Source organism: Micropterus dolomieu, linkage group LG18 (assembly GCF_021292245.1).
Source record: "Micropterus dolomieu isolate WLL.071019.BEF.003 ecotype Adirondacks linkage group LG18, ASM2129224v1, whole genome shotgun sequence".
Taxonomy (NCBI): Eukaryota; Metazoa; Chordata; class Actinopteri; order Centrarchiformes; family Centrarchidae; genus Micropterus; species Micropterus dolomieu.
In genome coordinates, this window is record NC_060167.1 from 8331146 (window position 1) to 8350230 (window position 19085).

At 39.5% G+C, this 19085-nt stretch overlaps 1 protein-coding gene across 5 annotated transcripts in view; it reads left to right on the forward strand.

The window, feature by feature from the left end:
- Positions 1-19085, forward strand: part of ip6k1 (inositol hexakisphosphate kinase 1) — a 44714-nt gene that overhangs the window by 8119 nt on the left and 17510 nt on the right. For 4 of the 5 annotated variants that reach the window (XR_006829111.1, XM_046076202.1, XM_046076199.1 and 1 more), the window contains exons 2-4: positions 13959-14203; positions 17036-17178; positions 17811-17937. Coding sequence is in view for 4 of the 5 variants with exons in the window: in XM_046076202.1 (XP_045932158.1) it covers positions 17065-17178; positions 17811-17937 (241 nt within the window). In the remaining variant the exon portion in view is untranslated. Of the gene's footprint in view, positions 1-6969; positions 6991-13958; positions 14204-17035; positions 17179-17810; positions 17938-19085 lie in introns of those variants that run through there. The other variant, XM_046076201.1, reaches the window with a different exon arrangement.

Here is a 19085-nt window from a genome sequence, read left to right on the forward strand (position 1 = left end):
ACTTAATCTTCCACTTTTCCTCGGCTCAAACCCTGTAGTAAATATTCCTCTTTTATCTAACTCCTCATTCTCTTAGTCCTGCACTAGGGTCTACTAGCCAAGACATAACACAGTTAAAAACAAATAGTTGGTAATAATAACTTGCTGTTTTAGTTAGCCTGCTCTGTGAGAATTAAAAAAATGGAGCGCTAATCCCCCATGGGAACAAGTGTCACTCCCCGTGGGGACCTCATTTATACTAACCCATGGGGACTAGTGTCACTGTGGGGACAAACAATGAGGTCCCCACGGGGAATGACTGCTTTTTGAGGATTAAAGGATAATTTTGGTATTTTTAAACCTGGGTCCTATTTTTTTTATACATATTTTGGTGTTGAAATGACTAGTAGGTACAAAAAGTTTTGGAGTTCGTGCAGTTGTTGGCTTCAGCTGGCAGCTGCAATGTATTCTTTCGAGGCAATTGCACCCGTAAAAATTACGTCCACTAAATGTGCTTCTGTTTACAAGGACTGTTGAAAAATGTGTCTGACAACATCATGGAAAGCATCCCTACAAGTAACACCCTTTGTTTTTAACCAGAAACAGAAGTTTCACTCATGGACAATTCTTATTCTGAAGACTCTTGAGAGGCGAGTTTTGCAAGAAACGCCAGTGGAAAAGAGGGAGAGGAGTTTGGTGTTTACATAGAGGAACTGCTAGCAATACTTTATATCCTAAAGTTACTCCAACACAACAAACTCTTCTCTTCAACTCTGACAGGTTTACCCGTCGTCTTGCTGCAACAACTTGCCTTGAGAATTGTCCTTGAGTGAGACTTAGGGCCCGTGCCCACCAAAGCGTTTTTTGCCAGCTGAAAACGCCAGCTGCTCTACTGAAAACGTCCAGCAGGGAGCGCTAGCGGGCGTTTTTGAGGCGCAGCATTTTTGAGGGGGTGCACGTCTGGTTACGCCATAGGCAACGGCTTTGGGTACGGGGCTACACAGAGGCTACGCCATCGATTTGACGCAGAAGTATAAATTGCGCTTTATATTTCTTCATTGAAAACAACAAACTGGTATAACAGTCTGAGCAAAAAGAAACACTTGGACGTAATTTTAACAGGCACAATTGCCCCAAAGGAATATGTTGCAGTCACTGCAGCCGGTTCGTGGCTGCCGGCTGAAGCCATCTTCTTCATAGATTCCAAAACTTTTGTACCTACTAGTCATTTTGACACCAAAATATGTGAAAATAGGTTCTAAAAGTACCGAAGACTTGGTTTTAGGGTTACAATTGTGCTAGGGTAGGGACTAGATAGAGAAACAAACGTGTGTTTTATGTTCTGATGTGTATGTGTGTGTGTGTGTGTGTGTGTGTGTGTGTCTGCGTCTGTGTGTCAGCAGTAGCTACCTCCAGCCCTTATTTAGCGTAATTTAGCCAGGTTATGCTACGCTTCACTAATGCAACTACTCAATAACAATACAATAACACACATAAGTTCAAACATCATGATGGCGTCTTCGCTCTTGCTCTTGTGTATTGAATTCTGGGATTTATCTTGAACACTGACTTGTCAGTCTGGAAGCGCACAATTTACCATCAAGAACAAAACCACGACAGGTAATGGCATGAAATGACAGCTTTCAAGGTTGATTATTATGTTATGAAATTATTTTTAAATATGTGCTCAGCTAAAATGTTGAAATGGATAGCTGGTTTAACAGTGATTTTGTGCAGTAGTTGTATCTTCCATGTACATCTAGCATTAACATGCATGCATACAAATACACAACAATTACTATGAAGCAGTCATTGGCAATTGAATTCTTAGATCTCAGGCTCCTTCCAACACTAATATGTTTAAATACATATGTATTTAAGAAAATCATGTATGTGGAACAAAATCTAAGTAGAATCTAAGACATAAAATAGCACAACAGCTGAAATATAGGAATATAATATAATTTAAAATACAATACAGTACTGTGGTAGACAGGTGAGTAATATTAAATGTATAATCTGGAATGTAAACAGGTTGTGCAGTAATGTTGTAAAATAAATACATAATCAGAACAAGTGGTAGACAGGTGTGCATATAAATATATACACGGAAATGGATGAAAAACTGAAAAGGTAGTAAAATAAACAGTTATAAATTAGGGCTGGGCGATATGGCCAAAAATGTTAGATAAATGATAAATTTAAAATCATTGTTTTTTTTTCAAGTTTAAAGTTTGTTGTTTTTATTATTTTTTATTATTGTTACGCACATCACTTCTTTGTATAATATACGGTAATACCTCATTACAACAGACAGGAAGCACTTTGTGTTCCTGTCTGTTGAATTGTTATTGGGTTATCGGGACGCTAAACAAAGACCTCCCTGTCCTCCTCATCTTTGTCCTCCAGCTCCCAAGGTGTTCTCAGGCCAGGTGGGATGTATTAGTCCTCCAGTGTGTGTTAGTCCAGTACAGCAGCTGCATTATAGCTGATGCTACTACACTGATGTGCTTGTCGGCCTCATCTTACCATCACTCATGAACCCCTAGATACACTGCAGCTAAAAGTGGTTCTTTCCCCTTTGAGGATGGTTTAATCTGGCCAGCTTAATTAATGAAGCAGCAGGCACTGACCCCTCTGATGTAAATTTGGTTAATTATGTAGTGACTAACACAGCTAAATGCTGTCATGCAGCATGTCAGATGAATGTTGTACTGCCGAGGCTATTCAACTATATTGTTCAGGGGACCACATTTTCAGAAAGCCTGAGCTATTATTCTTATTACATATTTACCTCTGACACAACGCGCCACCATATTTTCAAAACTTTTATTTTGCACCACATCCAACATTTTGCAGTTTTGTTTAAACTCTCACAAATCGGAAACCACAGATAGGCTTAGTCTACACGCCTCTAATGTTGGGGGAGGGATGTTGATGTGTTAATGTGTCCCTCCCTGGCCGTTGTTGTGTCTTGTGTTTGTACCTGCATAACAATGTGGTTGACCTCAGATGATTTAAATGCAGGTAAAAACAGGCGTCTTTGTTGATTGTAATCATATTTGGTCAACTGTCCGCTGAAATGAGATGAGTGTTTAACAGATGAAAAACACCTTTTCAAACCTTTGCAAGTTTGAAACATCACATTGGGGTTGGTCATTTGTCATTAGTTTGAATATTATATTAAGTAGTGCTGGGCATCGATTAAAATTTTGAATCGCAATATATTGCATGATTTTCCGCGATTATTCACATAGTTATGAGCAAAATTGATTAATGAATTCTAAAGTAGTGTATTGCGCACTTTTAATTTAAATGTACTGCTATACACAAAAGTTCTGTAACATGTGGTTTGCAAACACCTTAAACAAAGAAGGTGCTTTTTACCAGCAGTATTCCCTTTACACAGTAGCAATAAAATATTTCTTGTAAAACTCAACTTAAACATTAATGTAAACAAATCAAATAGTAGTATAAAACCAAAGCTATTTGCCACTGCCAGGGCATTAAGCTATCTTTTATCTAGCTGGTTAAAACAAGTTACCATCCAGAGTCCAGAACCATGATCATAACATCATAATAGGCACCTTTGGAGCAACTTGTTAAATAAATCTGTTTTCTTGTTTATTTTTCTGAACAGGTATCAGCAGAAACATTTTTCTTTTATCAGGGAGCAGCATAAACAGTCTGTTCAGTAGCAAGTGTCCATGTTAGAGGGAGGTGAAGTGGTCGCCTCACGCGCCCGACCGCTGCCGAAGTTGAATTGTCTTGAACTTTTTGAATGCGACGTGCAGCATAGATCATTGGAAGAGGGACTGATCCTCGCTGTTTGTGAGTTTCCAGAATCTTTTACTGTTTACTAAATACGACATCAACAGGAGGGAATTCGCATGGCAGAGCATCCCCGCAAAACTAGATGTAGGACTCTTAACTAAAGTTATGTATAATTTTAACTTAAGTTAAATAGGCAGAAGCCGTTGCCATGGTTACTCTCCATAGAGCGCCTGCCATTTACTCGCGGAGCGCTTGTCTCCCTTTCTGATCACCAGAGTGCAGAGCGACCCTACGGGGCCAAGCAACTACGTTGTGATTTTAAGATTATTCCTAAAACCGATATCTTCTCCAGTACTAATCAGCATGCAGTGTGTAGCTATCCACTTCGCTATGGCATTTGATCACCTGTCTTGCTTTTGTTTATCTACTTCTCCCACATGCTGCATCCAGCATAGTCTGCCGAAGCCTCCCTCCGCAGCTTGTTTTGGTGCGTGATTTGCAGGTTGATCAACATCCTGCCAATCCTGTGACCCATGGTTTGACTGTATGTGTATTCAGAGCCAGTGAGTAACAGACTTTCAAAATAATAATAATAAAAATTGCTTTAACGTGCGATAAAATAATTGTCAACGTTAATTAATTAATGTGTTAAGGTGATAATAACGCGATGATAACGTGTTAACGTGCCCAGCCCTAATACTAACTAAACAATTACTTGATTAATTGAATAAAAAGCCAGTTACATAAAGCTAGAGATATCCTAAGCATAAAGAGAGGTATCAGAGCCAATCGGTGCATATTTTAATGGATTGATATCGACTAAAATAAAGCAGATCAAAGAAGACAGATTCTGTCTTTACTGTATAATCATACAGTAAAGACATAATCCTCATTATCGTTCATTCATATCATATCAATAATTTAAGATCATCAGTTCAAAAGTTTTGAACCAGAACCTTCAGTATTTGAATCAAGTAGCTCGTAGAAATAATGTATGTCAGATTTTATAGTTTACAGCTGTTGTTTCAATGTGTCAGATACATTTGTAATCACATTTAGGTAAATAAGAATCGGATCTGACTCGATGTTAAAAGACTCAGATCAGGTCCAAAAAACTTGATCAGGACATCACTGGATGAAGAATTTTATATAAAGGTTTTCGATTAAAATGCACTGAAGAAATTACCCTGTAAGTGCTCGGTTTAGGATACATTCATAAAAGTTGTTTGATATTATGGTGTGATTTTTATGTTAATGAATTCTTCAAAAACAGTCAATGTTGCGTAAACATCCTTAACAACAAACTACTCTTACATACTCCTGGAATTCCTTAATTGGCTCTATCTCTGACTTATTGAAGGACAGGAGGATTCCCTCTCTCTCTCACACACACACAGACTTTCAGAAATAGCAGCTTAATCAGTCTGACGGTGTCGTAGAGCTCTAATGAGCCCACTGCTTTGTCCCAGTGATGGTTGATGATGTAAGCTCTGCTCACACAGAGCCTCTAAGCTGATTGGCTGGCTGCTCAGGTAATTCACCACACCTGGCAGGACACAGGGGGATGATTAGAGACTTTGTTGTTTGTCTGTTTGTTTGTTTGGACTGTGAGCTTCTTCAATGCTTCCTAGTCTGATAGACAGACGGTGGCACACTCAGATTTGATGCACAGAAAAAATTATGCCGGGAAGACTGCTGAACTCAAGTTATTCCTAAAATCAAGTCTGACATGTTGTGCTCACACTGGCATGAGGTGGAGGAGGTGGACCGGTAGCCAACACTTCATGGACCGGTACCAGTTCGCAGCTCCAAATCACTGATCTTGTCAAATCGACAAAAAAATCATTTTACAAAGCGAACAAGACAATGCAATACGAAAGCAGCCATCACCCATAATACACAGGCTACAAACAAACTGCATGTGTAATGTTTGATTTTATGTGTTACTGACATGAGAAAAAGTCCAATGTACATGCAATTTAAACTACCAAATAGAAAATTTAGTTTATACCATACACTGGTGATGGCGCTATACTTTTCTTGAAACCTCCAACAACTAAAACTTTTGATGTTTTGGAGAAACTTTGGTCGCTTCTAGCTCGGGAGCTAAAGCCCTTTGTAGTTTCAAATAGCTGTGATACAAAGTCTTAATGAAATCCATGGCAATCATGGTGTGAAATAATTTTCATTTAATTTAAAATATAATTGAATCCACAGTATGAAGAGTTTCCCTGTGAGTAAATATCTTGATAAAACCACCAAAGGCCAGTCATAAATATATAAAATAATATTCAATATAGCCCCGCCCTATGAGACAGAAGGATTGGAAGAGGGGAGGAGATAAAAAGAGGGGATAGGAGGTGAGGGGAGGAGTTTTGAGAGGGATGAAAGAAACAGGAGGAGGATGTCCTTGACGTTGCCCTCTACCAACCGATTCTCAACCGCCTGCATCACACTGCGTAAAGCTGCCTGCTGGAAACACACACCTGTTGTCTGTGTGCCAGGAATCAACGGAGACGCATATAGATGCATTAACAGAGACAAGACCACCATGCAGAGGGCCAGCTGTTCACTGAATACTAGGGTTGGACAATCTTCTCTTTTCATATCGTCTGATCATGGCTACTTGAGATCGCCGATTGGCGATCTGATGGGGGGCGGTGTTACATTGCAGCAAGTCAGTGAAATGCCAGCATGGAATGAACAGGCTTATTAGCTTTAAGAGAAACTACCAGAAACATCTGTAAATGCGCAGTACAATGCCACAGAATTAACTGTGGCGCCGCGTGGGGAGGAGGGGGTGTAGACTCTAGAGACTGTTTTTATGTCATCTCAGTTCTGATAGTGAGTTACTTAAATTCGCCTTAATATCGGTACATGAAAAAACAATAGCTGATCATTCCTTCAATCGTCGATGAGCAATCCAGTCGCTAATCGGAACAAGCCTACTGAATACTCGGTACAAAATTACAATGGCGTATTAAGGCCATAATAGGCTTAAAGAAAGTTAAGAGAAAACAAATTCAGAGATTAAAGTCACTAGGGTTGGGCTGATAGACGATGCCATCGAGTGAAGTTTGTGAGCGAACACATGCACGTAGGACGACCGCCACCCCACAAATGTGTCACAAATGTGCAAGACTTCTTTTTTTTCAGATGTGCTTGTGTCATTAAAGCTCTGTATTCTCTTTAAAACAGGGTATGCAGATGTTAGAAACAACAGACGTCACATCAGAGGTACTTTCACCAACCAGTATTATGAGATACTTGCATAAACAATGAGGAAGACCTGCAGACATTTTTAAATGACTAAGATGTGAAACATGCTTTTAGGTGGCGTTGCAAGTCCTCATATCTGCCTTACTGTCTGAAAGCTCCACCTCTTCTCTGAATATCTGCACTTCCTCTTGTATTATTAATGACGAAAAGGAACTCAGAACCCTATTTGTCCGTCATACAAAACTGCTGATAATGCATCAAAAATTCAATTGAAAAAACAAAATAATGTGCTCCATCCAGTAAAACGACCTCCTATAAAGTTAAGACCACTGAATCAACACGAGTCTACAAGTATTTTCTTTATTTGGACATTACTGAGGAGAGCAGCATTAATGCGTAATTGCTAATTACTTTACCACCAATACCATTCACTTCAAATGTACAAAGGAACATTACAAGTCAACAGTTGCTTTGAGCTAAATGCTAACATCAGCATGCTAACTTGTTCATGATAATGTGAACATGTTGATTTTTAGCAGGTATAATGTTTACCATGTTCACCATCTTAGCTTGGTGTGTTAGCATGCTTATATTTGCTAATTCACACTAAATACAATATACAGCTGAGGTTGATGAGAATATAAAAGGGTTTGCAGACAAAATTAAATGTTGGCCAGATGGTGGCACTAGATGAAAGGGGATTAAATTTAAAGTCATCCTCTGGGAACCATGAATGTCTGTACCAAAGGTCTGTGCCAATCCATTCAAGTAGATAATGAAATATTTTACAGAATTAGTGAAAACTAAGACCTGCCCATTGTTTGGGGACCATAAAGGTCCAATCCAATAGTTGTGTTGAGATATTTAAAAAATGTTGGACTGACTGACACAACAGCATCGCCTTCCCTGGAGCCATGCAGCTAGCATGGTTAAAAAGTGCTATTTTGATAACTGTTGAAATGTTGGAAAGGTTTCAGTGTCTGAAGTAGTGTAAATTGTGGTCTAATGTTTTATTATTTTCAGTATTAGATATCACTTTATCTTATTGTATTTTAGATTATTAATTATTATTGGAAGTGAAGAAAATATGTCCGTTTTTGTGTTTTAAATAAAAACAAACTTTGTGGTCTAGACTCTATTATCTACATTTACAAAATGACAGCAGATTAAATGAATACAATGGATTCTAACACTTCAGTTAGGATTAAAGCATTTTTAGCAATAAAATATCAACCATATAAGGGTTAGTCAAGATCAGTTTTATTTATTAATAATCTCTTGGCACATCCTGAATGTGTGCGTGTACAGCCGGACAACAAACGTGTTCATTTTATCTTTTAAGCGTTGGATAGACTGTGTTTGTGTTGGTGTTGTTGAGTGCAGTGGAATGTTAGAAGTCATGGATCATCAGGGTGATTTCACTGATCCCAGAACAGATGTGACCCGATGTTTACTGTTTAGGGCTAACTTTAGAATCCATTGCTCATGGGAAACACTGTTTACTGCGTGTGTACGCTCTCCAGCCTGCATCTGGGGCTCATGCTTGGTCAAGCTTGGATCGTGACTTGAGATCAGACTGTTTAAATCGCGACTAAATATGAGAGTCTGTGGTGTTGGCCCGGCGGGCATGTTTTTGTACAGCAGGAACAGCAGAGCACTTCTTACCTTGATGAAATGTTGGAGGTTTGAGGTTTTTAAGGTTTTCAAGGAAGCGTCTTGTGCTTGCTGCTCACCATGTAAGCATCTCACTCGTAGAAAAGAAAAGGTGTCCAAATCAAACAGAGAACTGAGGTTCTATCAAACAAGCAGTCAGTTATCACACTCATTAATAAAATCACAATAAAAAATGTTTTACTGGACACTGAAAAGCAGTTTTAACTAACATTTTCATCTTGTTGTTTAAAAACAAGGTCTTGTTTTTGTCCTGTCACAAGGCAGCGTGCCTCTGGTTTGTGGGACACGTCTTTCGCCTTTCTTGTGGAATGCAGCCATTCATTACACAGTATTTGCATGACGTTATTACCTCTTTATATTCTGTAGTAGGTTTTGTTACTGGTGGGGTCCATGTTTCTTTGCAAAATAAATTGCATATACACACTAGCTCTAATGATTATTTTCATTACTGATTTATCCAGCAGTTATTTTCTAAATTAATCATCATATACGCGATAAAATATCAACAAATTGTGAAAATGCCAATCGCAATTTCTCAGAGCCCAAAGTAACAAAATTCATATAGCTTGTTTTGTACGATCAACAGTCCAAAACCCAAAGATATTTAGAACTTTCATATGACTACGTTTGGTATTTTTACTTAAAAAATGTCTGAAACATCTAACCCAACATGAAAACAACATTAGGCGAGGGATCTTCTCAGTCCTCAGTTTATTCTAAACTGATCCACCAGTTTCTTGTCTCCTGTTGCAATTCTGACAAAGTAGCGCCCCGCCTCTGCTAATGCTCGAAGAAATATTAGGCTTATTAACCCCAAGGGAAAACAAGCAGACATGCTACATCACACAGCAACATACGCATATTTAGTGAGTTTTTATGGGTTTTTAAAGTTGTGAAAAGCCAAGACGAAAATTTTAATCACAATCAGGTGAGGATGTGAGACAAAGAAAATAACTGGCTGATGTTCGCTTGATAAGAACCAATTACATACACTTTTTTCATTTAGTTTATTTCTCAGGGGCATTGCATATTAATAAACATTCCTGTAAATCTGCCAGAATTACCAAAAGGCTAGTTTTCATACATGGTCCCTTGTCAGGTGTAAAGTTGGCAGCCTAAAGTCCATCTAAAATCAGGAAATAAATACAGTTTAGTCTGCATTCAGTTGAAGTTATTTTAAGGTTTGGACTTAAAAGCCGATTTCTTAGGGAAACGCTGCCTTTCCAGTAAGACTCCGGTAACTGCATTATTGAAACATACCTGTTGTAACCAGCGGCAAGCACAGTCAACGCCAACCAGGACTGACAATTTAAGGATTATAATTTTAAGGACCACATGAATTTGACATAATCTGCGTTTCTCAGCTGAGTATAATTCAAAATGAATATCTGTTTATCACTTTACATGGTGCATTAAGCTGTGTTTGGAAAAATGTCTCAGCTTGTCTGAAGTGTTACGTATGGAGGGTGCATTTAGTGAGCTTCATGTCTCACTACAGCCCTGACACTGACCAGATGATGCCTGCAGAAACACACACAAGCAGGCTGTGACGTCATTAATGGGCCTGCTCATCTCTTCCAATCTGCTTTGTCGTCTTTGTTCTCTTATTTCTTCCATTCTTCTTCTTCTCTTGTCCTTTCTTCTTATGTCATCAGAGGCTGGTGATGATGAGTCATATTGGGGCAGCTTTGAGGTGCATGTTGGGATGGGAGGTGATAGAGGCAGGTTTTGAGAAAGGACAGGCAAAATCTAGTCAAAAGTATGTGGACACCTGAACATTTCATCCATATGTGAAAGTTCAATATGTTTCCAGAAACATGGGCATTTATCTGTTGATCGTCATGTCGAAACAGGAATGGGTTTACCAAACTGTTGACACAAAGTCGAAAAAATCCTGCCAACTAAATTATCATTTTATGCTGTAGCATTAAGATTTAATTTAAGTAAAACAAAGGGGACCAAACCAGGAGAAACACACCCAGACCAAAGGTACACCGAAGAAGCTGGACTGGGGTGTCCACATACTTTTGACCATATACTGCAGTGTCTGTGGTGTCGTTCTTAGACCACTAATACACCAGGTAGCAACTGTATTTCTTTTTTTTTAGAGGTGGAATGAGCTACCACACGCCATCAGATCAAGGGTGTGCCTCTCTAACTTCAAGAAGCTCTTGAAAACTCATCTCTTCCGAGAACACTTCCTCTTATAACACCTCTAACTCCTAACCTCCAACATGCACGCCATGTGCTCTTCTTCTATCCCCTACAATGATCTTGTATTGATTGCACATATACTGTCAGTTGTAGATCTGTATTTGATGCTCTGTTGATGCTTGCCTGTTGTTCCTCAAATGTCAGTGGCTTTGGATAAAAGCGTGTGCCAGATGAGTAAATGTAAATGTAATGTAATGTGTGTCTTTGTTAATCACTGTTTACGTAAAAGCAGTAACAGGCTTTTAGGAGGTTAATGATGAGTTAAACTAAATTTTAATGCAGACTGTCCCTAGTATACTTTATAACTATACTTCTCATGCTACTTTCTCATTATAAAAGTATTACAAAATTAATTATAGAATGGACACAGCATTAAACCAGATCATATAATTTTCAGGAACCCTTAGCCAACCAATTGGGATATTTTTTACTGTGTCATCTCTTGAGTACACTGAATGATAAACCTAATACATTTTTATACATTCTCAGAAATAAATTCACATTGTTTTAGGGACAATCTCTATTACATTTATATGGTGTCTTTCACTGTTTGATGTGGTAATTGCAAAAGAAAAATCAGGTGTTGTACTCCATTGATAGCGTCTCCAGTGTCAATGTTTCAAATGCTAATCATTTTATAATTGTGTTGTTTTTTTATTTCAGATGTTACTCAGCAACAGATAGGCATTGATTTAATTCTGTTGCTCATTATATTTGTGAAAGCGTGTGATGAATGCTTATTGGAGAATAAATTCTGAATCACAAAATATCCTCTGAGATTACAGAGGAGGATGTTTTAAAATTCAAAACAGTAGAGTTTCAAATAATGAGCCGAGAGCTTGGAGGGTGTCTGGGAGTGCTACAACAAAACCATGGACTGTATCTTTAAACCGTTGTTTTGTGTGTTGACAGGAAGTTGACAGTTAAAACCGTTAGGATTTTTAATTTTTCCATACTTAAATTGATTAATACGTTTCCTTGTTTAGTAGGGATGCGCCGAATGTCTGGCCGATAATAGCAAAAAGCAGGAAAAAGCACTTTTGGTGTTCAGCCTAATAAGTCAAAAGACCGATTCAATATTACCAACAATTACGTTGACATGTCGGCAGTGTGGAAGCATTTTAAAGTGTAAAAATCACCGTTTCCAGACACTGTTCTGCTGAATTGTGTCCTAGCACATCCACTCCATCTATGGCAGACCGTTAGAAAAGGCAACAAATGGTCTGACCTGCTTTGAGTGTTTTTCTCACTCGATTGTGAGAAGGCGATTAAGCTAGCCACACCTACATTTGGAGTGCACATGTATTCAAACCTTTATGGTAACGTTAGGTCCACTTAAACAGACCGGTGCGAGCTGACAGGCAGGTTAGCGACTTTGTCATTTTCTCTCTTTACAAAGACATTTGTTGCAGTATAAGAGTCCTACCAGAAGAGAGGCTGTGAAGTATTCATGTTACGTGATACGAGAACCACATACAGCATTATTTGTCAAATTGGGTCGGACTTGATGAATTTAGTGCAAGGATACACATGTGACAACGTCCTGTTTTCAAAATAAGGTGTCTATACAGGATGAAAATAAGATTAATTGTATTATATTCACAGAAAGTATAAAACATATTACGTGTCCATTAAAAGGAAAAGGGACACGTACTTTACGGACTCTCTTGGGCCAATGACTCACCAACCATAGTCTCTCTAAATCCTGTGTGAAACACTGAGTAAAATGCACATTTTGACTATTTAATTTATGCAATGGTAAAAAAATAATTGGCAAAATATATGGAAAAAATGTGAATGTAGTTGTTTGGTGTTCAGTATTCAGCGCATTTTTTCATTATATTCGGCTTCGGCCAAGATTTTCATTCATTAATTTTGGTGCTTCCCTATTGTTTAGGAGTGGCTCTCTAAACACAAACTTAAAAAGAGTAAAATTTATTCCTCTGTGAATTGTCCACATCATTAGAAGCAGTTGAGCAAGATACATATACAGGTAGTCTTTTCTCACCCTGGCAGTGCTGCTGCATTGCCCTACTCATTGAGCTATGTAGAGAATCAAAGTGTGTGTGTGTGTGTGTGTGTGTGTGTGTGTGAGAGAGGGACACAGTCTGGTTGAAACTGACGTGGTGAAACATATAATGTCAACTGTTTGTGGCAAAATGCCCAGAAAATTGTGTTTGTGTTAAGCTGGCTGGTCAGATCATAACTGTTGTAAATCACAATGTGCTGAAGGATGTGTCTTCTCAGGCTACATCCACACTGCTACGTTTCTGTAGATTATTAAAGATTATTTATAATAAAAAGGATCTCTGTCATGTACACTGGGCATGCGCGTGCCAATGTAAACATAAAGCAGATTGTCTAGTCCGCAGTTGCAGACGATTTAGTGAAAGAATAAAGCACTACTACAGACGGAGAACCACACCAGGGATTCTTTTCAAGGACTGACAACAAGGTAGAACTGGAGTCCAAAGTGACTGTGGCGGCGGAACACAGACTTGAGTCGTTGGAAAGCAAATGCACAGTACAAGTGTATACTTATTATTTGCACAGTACAACATATTTTAATAAGAATACCAAAACGATCAGGAACAATCAGGAAGCTCAATGTGAGCTTCAGTGTCATCGTTTTAAAAGTTCTCCATTTTCGCCTGTCTGCACTAAAACGCTACCCTAGAGTTTTAAAACGAAATTGGGGTTTTCGATTTTCTCTGTTTTAAGTGTTTTGAATGGTCATTTTAGTCTGGACGGGAGGTGCAAACGTAGGTCTGTGTTTTAAAACAAAACCTAGTCATGTGAATGTAGGCTTAGGTGGTTGTTACTCCCAACTCCACCACAGCTGTTGAAAAAACCTCAACTAAACATTTATTTAAAAAAATAACTTTAAAATAACAACACTCATCAATATGTTTATACTAACAATGGATCCAGTGAATAAGTGTAGTGGGTCACTCATAGTAACAAACCCACTGAGAGCTATCACCCACTTGAGTTCCCCTCTATGTACTGTTTGAGCCTGATGTTTCTGTAAGTGTCTAAAAAATCAATTAACAATTAAACTATAACACTTAACATGGTGTCATCTCCTCTCTCTACAGGAAGCAGTGACCCTGCCTAACTGACACCCTGCTTCTCCTGAACACCCAACTCTGCCCCCCCACCCCCTATCCTGGTTTGGCCTCTGTGCAGCCGGCGGTGGATTGGAGCACTCTGATTGGAGGATTTGCGAGGTGGTTTTTCGGTCTGGCGCCGCCTCCCCCCGGGGCCGGCGTGCGCTCCCAGCAGCCCGTGGTGCCCTGTGCCCCCCCCTCCCCATCACTGCACACCAGAGCCCATGCCCAGGGTAAGACCAGGACTTGGACCACCTTCATATATTACAGTGGACACCCCACAGATCAGTCTGTCAGTGGCAGGTCATGGAAATATTTTTGTTTTTATATCGGGAGTTTCAGTGATCACACCCATAGTTTGGCGTCCTTTGTCTAGAACCAAAGCAGAAATCATAAATCAAAAGTCAGTTCCTCTTTTCGAAACAAACCAACTACATCTTTCTTGGTGCACTGCGCTGATTATTATGTGCATACGGCGTCACCACATCAGTGTAATGCTGCAGTGGCAGTTAAATTGTTGCAATAAATTCCCTTATATCAGACCAATAAAACTGTGACGAATTCAAAAGCCAGCACATTGTCCACATTCAAAACTCTTCAGATTAATTCAGATGTACTTGTATTGCCTAAAACCACATATTTGCTTCGAAAGTCAGAATTTTTATATGGCTGTTTAATTCAAATGCAAAGGGAAGTAATCAACATGACTGTAAAGTAGTGAAGGGAAAGTTCAGACAGCTAGTTGATGAGAGTTGACTTTTTTCACATTTCTGCCGCATCACACCACAGAAACCACACTGAGGAAAACAATACGTGAATGATTTTGCTGGTATCTGAGTTCAATGAATTATACACCTCTTCACCAGCAGTGGACAAACAAAAATCAGCCATTCTCTCAATTTTAAACTACAATAAGTTTTAGAGCAGTAGTTTGATAATAGCAACGTGTAGCACATGGTACAGGTTGTTAGTAGGATCAATCAAATTGCACAAAATGGAGGGCAAATGCAGCAGTACCAACTGGCTGAAAGAACCTTTATTGTCTCTTCTGTCTGTCAAAACACAACAGCTTTCTGTACATAGTTCATAACCTTCAAAGTTTTAATGTTGACGATACTTTCATGAAAATGTTTTGTTGAATCAGTGCTCACATTCTCCTTTGTCGGCTGGTACGGGTCACTTACCCTCAGAAATGGATACTGCAGGGTATCGTCAAAGTGTGTAGCAAAATTGCAGTGATGATCTTGAATGACCTTCTTCATCTGTACAAAGTTAGGACTTTAAAGAAAAGCCCAGTAAGTCCTGGCTGATCCTAGCCCCACCCCTGTTCAAGGACTTCATGCTGCTTCCGTCTGGCCACAGATACAGCCTGCCAAGATGCAGGACCGGTAGATTTAAGAACAAATTTTTCTCTGATTCCACTGGCCTTTTTAAAAAACTCAGTGTGATTTTTGTATTATATTTATTGTGTATTGTCTGTCTGATGATTGTGTAGTCACTGCTCTCTGTACAACAAATTGCCCCTCAGGGCATGTTGATTTGGTGTGTTGCAGGCTGCAGTAAACACCTGCAGGTCTTAACTGTAACTGAAATGTGTCTTTATCTGGTACACTGAGCATAAATTTGACCATTTAGACACAATTTAACATTTAAAAAACGTTGGCTTGTTATATGAAGTAAAAATTTTTTTTCAAATTTCTCAAAGTAAGGTATTGAATAAGGTATAATTTTGATTGCTAAAATTGATTTGCGTTATCATGGCAGAAGGTCTGGTACTGTATTGGCACTAGCATCAAAACATTTTAAATGATACTCAGCCTTAGTGAGAGCTGCTGCCTGAGCAGAACCAGGCCTTAAAGCCAGGTTATACTAGAAAAGAAACTGTTGTCTGTTATGACAGGTGTATGTGGGGGTTTCCGAAGCTATTTGACCCTCCGATGAGCCGTTCTGATGGAGTATACTGGTGGGTTTACTGTGAAACACGGTGCTTCTCAAGTCTCTTAATTGCATCCGTGTTTCCCTCACTTGCATCTTTTCCTTGCGTCTTAGTCCCGCCCACCGGGGATGCATGGAGAGAGGAAACCAAGCAAGGAGAAAAGGAACAAGGAAATATGTTTCTAGAAACATGAGACGTCCTTTCCTCCAAAGCGTCACATGAAGCGACGTCAGTTTGTGATGACAGTGGCAGCTGATCACAGCCGGATCAGCTGTCAGTCCGCTCTAACAGCTGTAGAGACTTTTGATGGAGTTTGTGTCGGCACACATGTGCACTGTTCTGATACTAATAAAGTCTCAGTCTCAACACCTACACATGAATAATTATAGGTTATTGTATATCCTGCTCAGAGGCACAGGATCATTTCTACTGGCACAATGCTGATGAAATCTGCATTTTTATTTATTGATTCTGATCGTGAATTCGCTAGCCTATTGAATAACGCAGAATATATATCATGGTGTCTTGGGATTTATTAGGCTAAATGTTTCAGGGAAATTGAAATGATGTAACTCTAAGTCGACGCTCAGTTTTAGCTCCTGACTACTATGATTTAAAGTCGTCTATTTGGACTTAATACAGGAATGACCCGCCTCACACGTGACTGAATAGAAATGACAATAAAATATGTAAAAACATGTTTCTTGCTGACAGACTCTCCAAATCTCTCTGACTTTAGCCTAGTTGTCTCCACAATAAAAGTTAATGGGAGAAATAAAAGAAAAATACAATAATTCTAATAGCCTAAGTAAAGAAAGTTGTGTTTAATGTTATCTATTGTGATGTCTCACATCAGTCCGATCAGCTGCAGCGTCCAATCAATATAACGGCAACACAATAAGGTGGTGTGTTGGTCAGTAAAAGACTTCCGCGAAGGATTCACTGGTGTCCTCGCTCATAGCTCCTCGGAGATCGCTCCTCGATCCTCGGAGCGCAAATAAGAGCTTTTGGACGGTCTGCAAGATGGCGGAGCGGAACAACTTCTGGTTCAAGCGAGGATCGGGGAGCAAGGAAACGACTTGAGAAGCATCCACAGAAACCCTTTGATATATCCTTCTCTCCTTGGCAGGAGGAGTCACCGTGCGTCCTCCAGGAGCCATGTGCCTCCCTCACACCAACAACATGGACAGCAAGCTACAGGGGGCGGGGCCAGGGGGAGGGGCTTCACTTCGACGCGCAGGAGGCGTTCCACTGGAGCCCTTCATACACCAGGTGGGTATGAATGTGTGTGCAGAAAATAGCTGAAATAAAGATAGATAGCTCTGTGATGATAATAATATTATTATTTTTTTTTATCTGAAAGAAACACTTAACCTCAAACATTGAAGTGTATGAATAAAGTCACAGCATGACTTAATTAAAAAACAAAATTGGAGGCAGACTGTCGTCATCAGCTAGGTACACCTGTGTGTAATACGTTTTGCATTGAACAACAAAAATAGAAAACAAAATTGTAGCTGAAAACCGCCTTCCCGGTCAGCTGGCTCACTGGCTATTGTAGGTTTCTGCTCTGTATTGCATTGCCGTCCCTTTCACACTGCAAGATTTTGAATCAGACATGTTTGATATATGTGATTCGAGTCAGGGAGACTCCAAGCCATCTGGTTATATTAGGATTACTGTATGTCTGTAAACTCCTCACACTACATGATCGTTTGGGCCGATAATCTGTGTAGACCAGCCTCGAGAGTGCGATTGTCAGGAGGGACGGATCAAACCCAAAATCTGCCCAATAATACTCTAGTGTGGGGCCAACATTAGTGTATCAGTATATATTTAAGTTTTTGTGATACCTGTTTTGCCTGTTTTCTCTCTTAGCTGTGTGTGTGTGTCTGTGTTTCCAGGTGGGAGGTCACACCAGTATGATGCGTTACGATGACCACACAGTGTGTAAGCCTCTGATCAGCAGAGAGCAGCGCTTCTACGAGTCTCTGCCTCCAGAGATGAAGGAGTTCACTCCTGAGTATAAAGGTCAGTCAAAGCTCACTGATGTTTAGTATTAGTGAAGCCATGGATGTAAGCTGAATTTGTAGGTGAACTACCTATACCGATCTCTACTCACCCTTTTTGTCTGACATACTCCACTTTACAGCCCTATTATCAGATGGGCTTAAGTACCCCGTCATCGTACCCCTTCATGAGGTTGTTCAGTAGAATTTTACTGCAGAGAAAACGGTGAATCTATAGCTGCACATCCAAAATACATGTTAATTCTGTAGTTGTTGGTGTTTAGGCTTGGACCTTTTGTTTCTTTTCCCCTTTTTCAGGTTTGTTTGATCAGTTTGTATTCATACTACTACCACACAGAGATGGTAACCATCTATCTGTTACTTTCAGCTGTCCATTTTACCTTTTCTGCTCACTTACTAAGTAGTTTGCACTCTCTGGCAATCACAAAACATATGAAGGTGTTACAACTGAGTCAGGTCAGTGGGAAACTGAAGCATGTCCTGTGCAGTCCGTCTGTTGTAGCTTAATTTCAGCCACTCTATATTGTGGACACATATTCTCAGACGCTGGTTCTTGTACTGAGTGTCTTGTTGTGGTCAATTCACTGTAGCCACAACACAAGATTACAGATGATGTTACTTTAGATAAATCCATCTAATCTAACACCACATCCACACATTACTTTCAGATACTGTAACCAATATGAAAGCAACCCACAGACGTAATACTTCAAACCACAGCCTGCCACGTCTACATCAGTTATGTTAACAACAGACAATAAAGACCAGTTCAAATAGCCTCAAACACTTTTAAAACTGGTGCACTTGTGGGATCTTTACTTTATTTTTGTTGTATCATTCATGGTAGGATTAAAAATGTTTTGAATAGAAGTGAAAAAGTGTGCACACCATCTTGCTTCTATCCTTAGGGAAATATGAAATAAGCCAGCAATAAGAGAGACAGCGGGCGGAGTTTTATTCAACTTTTACAGCCCTGCGATACACCTTTTCTGTTTTTTGATGGCATTAAGAGATGTCATTATATAATGGTTGATTATATCAGTCTTTCGTCACGCCCCAAGACTTGAACTTGTCCTGTTTTAAGAGGAGCCCATGTCTCTGTTAGGAGAGCTCAGGCCTGCCTCATGCTACCCCGTATTTCAAACACTG